Consider the following 12,935-nt stretch of genomic DNA (forward strand, 5'->3'; position numbering starts at 1 on the left):
AGAAAAAAAGGGCCGGGCGCAGTGGCTCAAGCCTGTAATCCCAGCACTTTGGGAGGCCAAGACGGGTGGATCACGAGGTCAAGAGATCGAGACCATCCCGGTCAACATAGTGAAACCCCATCTCTATTAAAAATACAAAAAATTAGCTGGTCATGGTGGCGCGTGCCTGTAATCCCAGGTACTCAGGAGGCTGAGGCAGGAGAATTGCCTGAACCCAGGAGGCGGAGGTTGCAGTGAGCCGAGATCGCACCATTGCACTCCAGCCTGGGTAACAAGAGCGAAACTCCATCTCAAAAAAAAAAAAAAAGAAAAAAAAAAAAGTGCTGGGATTACAGGCCTGAGCCACTGCACCTGGCCTGGCAATTCTTACAGTGTTCTGCAGGAATAAACATGAAACTGAGGAAGGAGACCCTTAATCCTCTTAAGCTTCTAAGAGCCCTTCCGCTTAGATTTCTATATTGCATTTCTATAGAAGTAAAGGTTGGCACACCCAGGCACCACCATTAATCACACTCCTGTAGATCACAGGCATAGCATGGAGGAATCTTTCTGGAAGGCATTGTTTTTACTTAAACATGATCACACCCCCACCTAAGTCACATAGCCCATGCCTACTTCATGGATCAAGACCCTTTCACATGTAATTTCTAGAGTTGTAAGCCCAAGACCCTTTCACATATAATTTCTAGAGTTGTATGAGGATGGCAACATGGTGGAAAGGCATGATTTTACATACCTGCCATTCACTTCAGCTGATCTTATCATCTGGAAAAATAACACCCCATCTTTTTTTTTTTTTAAAAGATGGGTTTTCACCATGTTGGTCAGGCTGGTCTTGAACTCCTGACCTCAGGTGATCCACCCACCTCGGCCTCCAAAGTGCTTGGATTACAGGCGTGAGCCACCACGCCCATCCTGTAATACCCCATCTTATACCAAAAAGCCACAAGGTCTCATTAACCTATTGCAAACTATCCTCCAAACTCATAACCCCAGTTGAGCTGATGGACACCAGCTGCTTATGTATCTTTTTAACACAGATGAAAGGCAGAGAGTACTCCAAGCTGGTTCCAAATGGTTGGAGGATCATGTTCCAGCAGATTACCAGAACCCCCAAGAGTATGTCAGGATACAGTTATCAGGGACTGACCGCCAGTGGGATCCAAACACCCCGGAGGGCATGCAAAGGCTAATCCAGTACAGAGAGGCCTTACAGGAAGGATTGAAAAAGGGAGCTCAGAAAGCTACAAACATCAATAAAGTCTCAGTTTATTCAAGGGAAAGAGGAAAGCCCGGCACAGTTCTATGAGAGGCTGGGTGAAACCTATCACATGTATACTCCTTTCAATCCTGAGAGCCCGAAAACCAATGCATGGTAAATACGGCATTAGTCAGTCAGTATGCAGAAGACATTAGGTGAAATTTATAGAAGCAGGCAGGATTTGCGGGCATGAATACTTCACAGTTATAGGAAATAGTTTTTGTGAACCGACGAGGTAAGCTGTAGGGAAAGTTGTAGAGAAAACAAGAATCAAGCTTGATGGAGCACCGACTTGATAGCTGCTGCTATTAGAGGAGCGCCCTAAGAAGGGCGAGGTAAGGGGCGTTCCTGGAAGTCTGCCCAGTCTAATTGCCCACAACTGCAGCATAACCAGTATGCTTACTGTGGGGAAGTGGGACACTGGAAGGACAAGTGCCCCAGTTGACAGAAAAACAGGGAGATCTTAAGCATGAGGCCTTCAAACGAAAGTGAAGGACTTCTGTTCAATCTAATGAAAAGGTCACAGGACTGAAAGGGGCCAGGCTCAATTCCTCCCAAAAAGCCCATGGTGAGGATGACAGTCCTGTAACCCCCCACATCAAAGGAAACAACCGATATTGTTGGAGCTACTGGGGTGTCAGAGAAACAGTCTTTCTGTTTGCCCCAGACTTGTGAGGTGGGGGGACAGTTTGGGAAGCTGAGGCAAGCAGATCATAAGGTCAGGTGACAAAATCATTATGACCAATATGGTGAAACCCCGTATCTACTAAAATTACAAAAATTAGCTGGGCATGATTATGTATGCCTGTAATCCCAGTTATTCAGGAAGCCTACAGGAGAATTGCTGAACCAGGGAGTCGGAGGTTGTAGTGAGCCGAGATTGAACCACTGCACTCCTGCCAGAGCAACTGAGCAAGACTGTCTCAAAATAAAGCAGGTGGAGCAGGCGTGTTGGCTCATGCCTATATAGCCAGCACTTTAGGAGGCAGAGGTGGACGGATCACCTGAGATCAGGAGTTGTAGATCAGCTTGACCAATCTGATGAAACATCGTCTCTGAAAAATACAAAAAATAGTAGGGCATGGTGGCATGCGCCTATAATCCCAGCTACTTGGGAGGCTGAGACTACAGAATCGCTTGAACCCAAGAGGCAAAGGTTGTAGTGAGCCGAGATGGCGCCATTTGCACTCCAGCCTGGGCAACAAGAGCAAAACTTCGTCTAAAAAAAAAAGAAAAAAAAGTTGATATGCTAAGCTAGGGGAAAATTAAAACAAATTTAACTGCCAATTAAATATAAAATTATAAAATTTGGCCAGGGGCGGTGGCTCAAGCTTGTAATCCCAGCACTTTGGGAGGCCGAGGTGGGTGGATCACAAGGTCTAGAGATCGAGACCATCCTGGTCAACATGGTGAAACCCCGTCTCTACTAAAAATACAAAACATTAGCTGGGCATGGCGGCACGTGCCTGTAATCCCAGTACTCGGGAGGTTGAGGCAGGAGAATTGCCTGAACCCAGGAGGTGGAGGTCGCGGTGAGCCGAGATCGCGCCATTGCACGCCAGCCTGGGTAACAAGAGGGAAACTTCGTCTCAAAAAAGAAAAAAAAAAAAAATTTATAAAGACCTTTTAAATACACATACACACATCCATATACAAACAAAGATCCTATAGCTTCAGTACTTCAACCACAAGATAAATATAAATTTACTAGCTTACAAAATAAACTTTTAGATAGAAACAGTAGTTTTTAATCTCAGTAAAAAAGTAACAGTAGAGTTAAAGCAGGCAGAAAAGAAAATAGAAAAAGAGAACTTAAAACTACCTTGACTTATATTTTTATTTGTTGTCTCTATCAAAAATAAACTGGTTGAATAAGTGTACCTTTATTTCAGAGTTCTCTCTTCCATTTCATTGGTCTATATGTATATTTTGTACCAGAATTCAAGTAATAGGAAGTCTCTAGGTTTATGCTTTTTCCCTAAAGTTACCTTGGCTCTTGTATTCTTCAAAGTCAATTTTAGAATAGCATTCTTTCACTAATTCTATTTTTAAAAAGTAACTGATAGCTCGATAGAAAAGAACTTAATCTGTAGATTGTTTAAGGTAGAATGGACATTCTAATTATATTGATTTTTCAAATTCATGAAAATTCATCAATTTTCAAATTCATGCTTTTTCTGATTCCTTTCAGCAGTGTTTTATAGCACTGTAGAGATATTTTATCTTGATTTAGTGTATTGCCTTGGTATATTATTTTTTGTTTGTACCTATCGTAACACTGTGTTCTCAATTTTCTGTTTGAATGGTATTCATGCACAGAAATGCTACTCATTTGTGTATATTAGCTACTTCAGAGGCTGAGGCAGGAGAATCACTTGAACCCAGGAGGCAAAGGTTGCAGTGAGGCAAGACTGTGACATTGCACTCCAGTGTGAGTAGCAAACCAAGACTCCATATAAAAAAAACAAACAAACAAACAACAAAAAAAAACATGGGAGGGCACAATGGCTCACACCTGTAATCCCAGCATTTTGGGAGTCTGAGTTGGGAGGATCACCTGAGGTTAGGAGTTCAAGATCAGCCTGGCCAACATGATGAAACGCTGTCTTAACTAAAAAATACATAAAATTAGCCAGATGTTGTAGTGGACACCTATAATCCCAATTACTCCTGAGGCTGAGGCAGGAGAATCACTTGCAGCCAGGAGGCAGAGGTTGCAGTGAGCCAAGATGAAGTCATTGCACTCCAGCCTGGGCAACAAGAGCAAAACTGTCTCAAAGCAAAACAACAATAAAACTCATGTACAATAACTGTAGTAATTATACACTGAAATAAATATAACCAAAAAGTAGAAATATCTATGCATTATAATCTAAGCAATATTTAAGAACAAAATTAATGCATAAATGGAAAAATATTACCTTGAAATGAATTGGCATTACTAGTGTTAAATATATGTATTAAAGAAAATCTACAAATATAATGCAACCTTTACAAAAATGCCAGTGACATACTTTAAATTTTAAAACATACATCTAAAATTTCTGTGGTACCACAGAAGACCGTTAGTAGCCAAAGCAATAAAGATTTAAAAAAAAAAAAAAAAAAAAAGGTGAAGGTATCACCATACCTGACCTTAAAATATACTAAAAAGTTACATTACCTAAAACAGTATGGTAATTGAGGAAAAACAAACACTCCAATGGATCAGGGAAGAAAAAAAAAAGAAACGGCTGACTTAAAATTACAATCTAATTTAAGCAGAAATATTTATGGCTTATTAGGGAGCATCAGTTACGCAGCAAGCACTGTCATGCTTTTTATTTTCTTTTGAGACAGTCTTGCTCTGTTCCCCAGGCTGGACTTTTGTGGCAAAATCTTGGCTCACTGCAACCTCCGCCTCATGACTAGCTAGGATTACAGGCACGTGTCACCAGCCCCAGCTAATTTTCGTATTTTTAGTAGAGACAGTTTTACCATATTGGGGGTCAGACTGGTCTTGAACTCTTGACCTTACGATCTGCCCTTGGCCTCCCAAAGTGCTGGGATTACAAGTGTAAGCCACCAAGCCAGCCTTAATTGCAGAAATGGGATTTAGTTTGCCAGGCTGGTCTTGAACTCCTGGCCAGAGGTAATCTTTCCACCTTGGCCTCCCAAACTGATGGGATTACAAGTAGGAGCCATGGTGCCTGGACTCAGTAATGTTTCTTTGATACATTTATATATAAAAACATTCTCATGACTTATGAAACTTTCCTAGAACCTACTTAACAAAAAGAAAAAGACTCAATAAATAAGTAAATTTACTTATGTCTTCTACAGAAAGAGAATAACTAAAGAAAGAAAAGTAGGCTTCCATAAACATCTACAATTAAAAGAACAAAATGGAATATTCGAAATTAAACGCACTAATTATGAAATTACATCTCAAAATTTTGTGCACGACTAAATTTTATTAACATTCTTATAATCAATGACCAACTCACGTAATGGATACTTCATAAACTATAAAACAAGTAACAAACAAGAAAATTATAAATCTAGCATGAGTACCAGGCAAAGAAAAACAGACTTTGTATGGAGAGATTCTGAGAGCATAAAATCAGGATGGTCTCAATCTCTTGACCTTGTGATCCACCCGCCTCGGCCTCCCAAAGTGCTGGGATTACAGGCTTGAACCACAGCGCCCGGCCCTGCTTTCAGCATTTTTAAGATTATTATTATCTAGAAATTAACCACCTTATTAAAATGGTATGTTTTATTCCAATGTTTTCTTCTGAAAATAGGTACAAACTCATATTCATACAAGCACACATACTCCATAATTTTAATTTTCTTTCCTAAGGTTTATCTTCAGAGTAATGTATGTGTGTTGTTTTTTTGTTTTGATAAGAAGTTTCACTCGTTCTCCAGACTGGAGTGCAAGGCACAGTCTCGGCTCACTGCAACCTCCGCCTCCGTGGTTCAAGCCATTCTCCTCCTGTGTAGCTGAGATTATATGCACCACAATGCCTAGATGTATTTTGCATTTTTAGTATAGATGGGGTTTCTCCATGTTGGTGTTGGTCAGGCTGGTCTCGAAATCCTGACCTCAGGTGATCTACCTGCCTCATCCTCCCGAAGTGCTGGAATTACAGGCATGAGCCACCATCCCGGCCTAACTTTATGTAAATCAAAATTAAAAGTCTGTGTTTGCAGGCAGAGAGGCCACATATTCAAATCAAAATATGTATTCAAGCTGGACGTGGTGGCTCAAGCCTGTAATCCCAGCATTTTGGGAGGCCGAGGCGGGTGGATCACAAGGTCGAGAGATCGAGACCATCCTAGTCTACATGGTGAAACCCCGTCTCTACTAGAAATACAAAAAATTTAGCTGGGCATGGTGGCACGTGTCTGTAATGCCAGCTACTCAGGAGGCTGAGGCAGGAGAATTGCCTGAACCCGGGAGGCGGAGGTTGCGGTGAGCCGGGATCGTGCCACTGCACTCCAACCTGGGTAACAAGAGTAAAACTCCGTCTAAAAAAAAAAAAAAAAAGTATTCAAGACTCACAAATGTATGGATATTATTAATACTTCTAAATAATATTATAACCAAAGAAATTACCCTGTAGTCAGTCATACTATTTACTCATTTTGAGACAAAGTCGCACTCTGTTGCCCAGGTTGGAGTGCAGTGTCATGATCTCAGCTCACTGCAACCTCCACCTCCCACTTTCAAATGATTCTCCTGCCTCAGTCTCCAGAGTAAATGGGATTACAGAAGTCCACCACCACACCCAGCTAACTTTTTGTGTCTTTGGCAGAGACAGGGTTTCACCACATTAGCAAGGCTGGTCTGCAACTCCTGACCTCGTGATCCACCTGCCTCAGCCTCCTAAAGTTTTGAGATTACAGGGGTGTGCTACAGTGCCCAGCCCAATAATTTTTGTATCTTTAGTACAAATCGGAGTTTTGACATGTTGGCCACACTGGTCTCAAATTCCTGACCTCAGGTGATCTACCCACCTCAGGTTTCCAAAGTGCGAGGAGTACAAGCTTAAAGCCACCATGACCAGTCATCAGTAACAATTGTACATTTTAAAATAACAAAAAGTGTAAAACTAAATTTTCTGTAATACAAAGAATAAATGCTAGAGGTGACAGATATCTAATTTACCATGAGGTGATTATTACATATTGTATGCAAGTATCAAAATATGCCATATGTGGCTTAAATGTATACACATACGGGCCAGGTGCAGTGGCAAAAGCCTGTAATCCCAGCACTTTGGGAGGCTGAGGCGGGTGGATCAGGAGGTCAAAAGATTGAGACCATCCTGGTCAACATGGTGAAACCCCGTCTCTACTAAAAATACAAAAAATTAGCTGGGCATGGTGGCGCGTGCCTGTAGTCCCAGGTACTCAGGAGGCTGAGGCAGGAGAATTGGTTGAACCCAGGAGGCGGAGGTTGCGGTGAGCCGAGATCGCACCATTGCACTCCAGCCTGGGTAACAAGAGCGAAACTCTGTCTCAAAAAAAAAAAAGAAAGCCGGGCGCGGTGGCTCAAGCCTGTAATCCCAGCACTTTGGGAGGCCGAGGCGGGTGGATCACGAGGTCGAGAAATCGAGACCATCCTGGTCAACATGGTGAAACCCCGTCTCTACTAAAAATACAAAAAATTAGCTGGGCATGGTGGCACGTGCCTGTAATCCCAGCTACTCAGGAGGCTGAGGCAGAAGAATTGCCTGAACCCAGGAGGCGGAGGTTGTGGTGAGCCGAGATCGCGCCATTGCACTCCAGCCTGGGTAACAAGAGCGAAACTCCGCCTCAAAAAAAAAAAAAAAAAAAAAAAAAAAAAAGAAAGAAAGAAAAAGAAAAAAAGAAAAAAAAAAAGGTATACACATACTACACACCCAAAAAATTATGTAAATTTAAATGACAAAGAAAAATAAAAATTTAACCTTCAAGAACAACATTCTTTAACTTTTTTGCAGTTTAAAGCCATTGGCAAAAAAAGATTACTAGAGATGGTACTTTATTATGTCAACAAATATATTGTTATCATCTTTTACCTACACTCTTAAGGTGGAATGGGTTAAGGTCAGTAGCAAAATACTGCTTCAATGAGTGCACAATAGTATTGAACATGTTAAAAATGTTAAATTCAAAAATTAAGTCTATACATAACTTCAAGATTTTTAAATTTACTGGATTTTATCACATAAAAGTACAATTAGTAAAATAATATACTATTAATTTTGCCAGACACAGTGGCTCACGCCTGTAATCCCAGCACTTTGGGAGGCCGAGGCTGGTGGATCACGAGGTCAAGAGATCGAGACCATCCTGGTCAACATCGTGAATCCCCGTCTATACTAAAAATACAAAAAATTAGCTGGGTATGGTGGCACGTGCCTGTAATCCCAGCTACTCAGGAGGCTGAGGCAGCAGAATTGCCTGAACCCAGAAGGTGGAGGTTGCAGTGAGCCGAGATCGCACCATTGCACTCCAGCCTGGGTAACAAGAGGAAAACTCCGTCTTAAAAAAAAAAAAAAAAAAAAAAATATATATATATATATATATATATACACACACACTATTAATTTTAACTAAAAAATATTTCTCTCACAATGCAGAATATTAAACTGAACAGCTACCTCAGCCATCAGTAAATATTGTAAGTTAACCACAAAGAGCATCCCTACTTAGATTTGCATCATGCATCTTATATTTTAATGTCTTTATTATTTAATAGAAAAAGTAATAAATAATGCTCACCTAATAAAAAAGAATCTCTCATATCTTTGATGCAGGAACAATTCACCACATTTTCACATGTGAATACAATAGGAATAAAGATACAGTCATCAATTTAAAAGTTGAATTACATCCTTATTCATGTACTCAAAAAAATCTTTTTTCAAGAAAAAGATTTGGCTGGACACAGCAGCACACATCTGTCATCCTAACACCTTTGGAGGCTGAATCGCCTGAGGTCAGGAGTACCAGACCAACTTGGCTAATGGTGAGACTCCATCTCTATTAAAAATACAAAAGTTAGCCAGGCATAGTGGCTGATGTCTATAACTTCAGCTATTTGGGAGCTGAGGCAGGAGATTCACTTGAACCTGGGAGGCAGAGTCTGCACTCCAACCTAGGTGACCAAGCAAGACTCTGTCTTAAAAAAAAAGAAAAAAAAAGTATATTTTGAATGTAATTATACCTCTCCAAAATATCTTATACCCTTTTAAAGTTATATAAAAAATATTTATGTATCAACTTCAACTTTAAATTATGTTCTAAACTCAGTACTCTGATTTAGTGTAGTGTCTGAAGTCAGTTCCTTAGATATTTCTACTCTCAATATTTACATAATTTTCAAATAACTCATTTTTTATATCACATCTGCAAAAATACATTTTATTACAAACTCTCTGGTGTTTCCTAAGCTGTAGGTTGTGTTTTAAAAAGTTTTTCAAAATTTATTACATTTGCAGAGATTTTCTTCAGTATAAATTCCATGTTGAACAAAGTTTGAGTTGCTTGTACAAAATGTGTACAATAAAATCTGTCGGCCGGGCGCGGTGCCTCAAGCCTGTAATCCCAGCACTTTGGGAGGCCGAGGTGGGTGGATCACGAGGTCAAGAGATCGAGACCATCCTGGTCAACATGGTGAAACCCCGTCTCTACTAAAAATACAAAAATTAGCTGGGCATGGTGGCGCACGCCTGTAGTCCCAGCTACTAGGGAGGCTGAGGCAGGAGAATTGCTTGAACCCAGGGGGCGGAGGTTGCGGTGAGCCGAGATCGTGCCATTGCACTCCAGCCTGGGTAACAAGAGCGAAACCCCGTCTCAAAAAAAAAAAAAAAAGAAAAAGAAAAAAAAAATCTGTCATATAAGTAATAGTAATACAACTCTCTCTCTCTCTCTCTCTCTCTCTCTCTCTCTCTATATATATATATATATATATGTATAGTTTTTTTTCAGATCGAGTCTCACTTTTTCACCCAGTCTGGAGTTCAGTGGCACAATCTCAGCTCACTGCAACCTCCGCCTCACAGGTTGAAGCAATTCTCCTGTCACAAGCTCTCAAATAGCTGGGATTAGTCATGTACCACCACGCCCACCAAATTTTTTTTTTTTTTTTTTTTTTGAGACGGAGTTTCGCTCTTGTTACCCAGTCTGGAGTGCAATGGCGCGATCTCGGCTCACCGCAACCTCCGCCTCCTGGGTTCAGGCAATTCTCCTGCCTCAGCCTCCTGAGTAGCTGGGATTACAGGCACGTGCCACCATGCCCAGCTAATTTTTTGTATTTTTAGTACAGACGGGGTTTCACCATGTTGATCAGGATGGTCTCGATCTCTTGACCTTGTGATCCACCCGCCTCGGCCTCCCAAAGTGCTGGGATTACAGGCTTGAGCCACCGCGCCCGGCCCTAAATTTTTGTATTTTAGGTAGAAACGGTTTCACCATGTTGGCCACATTGGTCTCAAACTTCCAACCTCAAGTGATCCAACCACCCCAGACTCCAAAGTGCTCAAATTACAGGTGTAAGCCACCACATTCAGCTCGTATTTTAATGTTTGTCTTCAAAATAAATACTCTTGTTCACTTTAAAGGCTCGCAGTTTCTGAAAAATCTTTTGACAGTGATTTTTCTTTTTTGACATGGAATCTTGCTCTGTTGCTCAGGCTGGAGTGCAGTGGCGTGATCTTGGCTTACTGCAACCTCTGCCTCCTGGGTTCAAGTGATTCTCTTCCCTCAGCCTCCCAAGTAGCAGGAACTACAGGCATGCGCCACCACACCCAGCTAATTTTTTTGTACTTTTTGTAGAGATGGGGTTTCATCATGTTGGCCAGGCTGGTCTCAAACTCTTGACCTCAGGTGATGCACCTGCCTCAGCCTCCCAGAATGCTGGGATTATAGGCATGAGCCACTGTGCCCAGCCAAAGCCATAGTTTTGTCAGCAGCAGTTAAAATTTTGCTATATTCTTCACACTTGTAGGTTTTCTCCAGTACAAAGTATTTTACCTACAATCAAGTATGACAACCATTTATCTTTGTAATATTCTTTCCATTTTTAGGATTTTGCACCAGCATTATTTCTTTTACATTTAGAAATGTTGAGGTGTTGTAAATTGCATTGTTACATCTTTCAGGTTTGTACAGTTCCTCTCCAGTAGGAATTATGTCTGCGAAGAATTAAGGACTTGTTAAAGGCTGTGCTACATTATTCACACTTCTGGGTTTCTCTCCAGCATAAATTATCTTATGTTTTGTGAGTTCATGATCGGTTAAAAGCTTTTCCACATTCTTTTTAAGATTTTTCTACAGCATGAATTTTCTTATGTGTAGTAAGGTTTGAACATTGGTTAAAAGCTTTTCCACATTCTTTACATTTATAGGGTTTCTCTCCAGTATGAATTACCTTATGTTTGGTGAAAGTTGAGGACCAGTTAAATGCTTTGCCACATTCTTCACATTTGTAGGGTTTTTCTCCAGTATGAATTCTCTTATGTTCCATAAGGTTTGAAAACCAGTTGAAGGCTTTGCCACATTCTTCACATTTGTAGTGTTTCTCTCCAGCATGAATTGCCTTATGTGTAGTAAGGGTTGAGAACTTATTAAAAGCTTTGCCACAATCTTCACATTTGTAAGGTTTCTCTCCAGTATGAATTGCCTTATGTTTAGTGAGAGTTGAGGACCATTTAAAGGCTTTGCCACATTCTACACATTTGTAGGGTTTCTCTCTAGTATGAACTATCGTATGTTGAGTAAGGTTTGAGTATTGGTAAAAACCTTTGCCACATTGTTCACACTTGTAGGGTTTTTCTCCAGCATGAATTATCTTATGTCTAGCAAGGGTTGAGGACTGGTTAAAAGCTTTGCCACATTCTTTACATTTGTAGGGTTTCTCTCCAGTATGAATTTTCTTATGTGTAGTAAGGTGTGAGGATAGGTTAAAAGCTTTGCCACATTCTTCACATTTGTAGGGTTTCTCTCCAGTATGAATGGTCTTATGTGCAGTAAGGGCTGAGAGTTGCTTAAATGCTTTGCCACATTCTTCACATTTGTAAGGTTTCTCCCCAGTATGAATCATCTGATGTGTAGTAAGTTGTGAGAACTGGCTAAAGGCTTTGCCACATTCTTCACATTTGTAGGGTTTCTCTCCCGTATGAATTCGCCTATGTGTAGTAAGGTGTGAGGATGTGTTAAAGGCTTTGCCACATTCTTCACATTTGTATGGTTTTTCTCCAGTATGAATTCTCTTATGTTGAGTAAGGGTTGAGGACACATTAAAGGCTTTGCCACACTCTTCACATTCGTAAGGCTTCTCCCCCGTATGAATTCTCTTATGTTGAGTAAGGGTTGAGGACACATTAAAGGCTTTGCCACATTCTTCACATTTATAAGGTTTATCTCCAGTATGAATTCTCTTATGTTTAGTAAGGTTGGAGGATTGGTTAAAAGCTTTGCCACATTGCTCACATATGAAGGGTTTCTCTCCAGCATGAATTTTCTTATGTCTAGTAAGAGTTGACAACTGGTTAAAAGCTTTGCCACACTCTTTACATTTGTAGGCATTCTCTGCAGTATGAATTATCGTACGTGTAGTAAGGTGTGAGGATACGTTAAAAGTTTTGCCACATTCTTCAGTTGTGTAGGATTTCTCTCCAGTATGAATTATCTTATGTGTGTTAAGGTGTGCGGACTTGTTAAAAGCTTTGCCACTTTCTTTACATCTGTAGTGTTTCTGTCCTGTATGAATTATTTTACGTTGAGAAAGGATTGAGGATACGTTACAGGCCTTGCCACATTCTCCAAGTTTGTAGGAATTCACAGTAGTGTGAATTTTTTCATGTTGAGTTAGGTGTGAAAGAATGCAAAATGATTCGCCACACTGTTTACACCTGAAAGGATTCTTTTCAGTCTTATGTCTTTTTGAATTTGAAAACGTATGAAAGTCTTTCACATATTTATCACATTGAAATATTTTGCTCTGAGTAGTTGTGAAACACTGTCCATTACAACTTCCTTTGTACACCCTACACTCATCCATACCTTTATGCCCTTTTTTTAACTGTAAATTGTGATATCCAGATTTTTCGTATTTTCTCAGTATTATTGTTTGGAAAGAATCTTTTACACTCTCCTCTAGCCAAAGGTCTTGGGCAAAATAGGAACACATACCTGA

General features: G+C 40.5%; 1 protein-coding gene across 1 annotated transcript in view; it reads right to left on the reverse strand.

Annotated features, from left to right (window-relative positions):
• The window catches only part of LOC120362643 (uncharacterized), a 70,790-nt gene that overhangs the window by 30,550 nt on the left and 27,305 nt on the right, over positions 1-12,935 (reverse strand). Inside the window, 2 exon segments of the mRNA XM_074385656.1 lie at positions 9,918-9,922; positions 11,076-12,931. Of these exon segments, the coding sequence (XP_074241757.1) occupies positions 9,918-9,922; positions 11,076-12,931 (1,861 nt within the window).

The sequence above is a fragment of the Saimiri boliviensis genome, chromosome 14 (genome assembly GCF_048565385.1).
Source record: "Saimiri boliviensis isolate mSaiBol1 chromosome 14, mSaiBol1.pri, whole genome shotgun sequence".
Lineage (NCBI taxonomy): Eukaryota > Metazoa > Chordata > Mammalia > Primates > Cebidae > Saimiri > Saimiri boliviensis.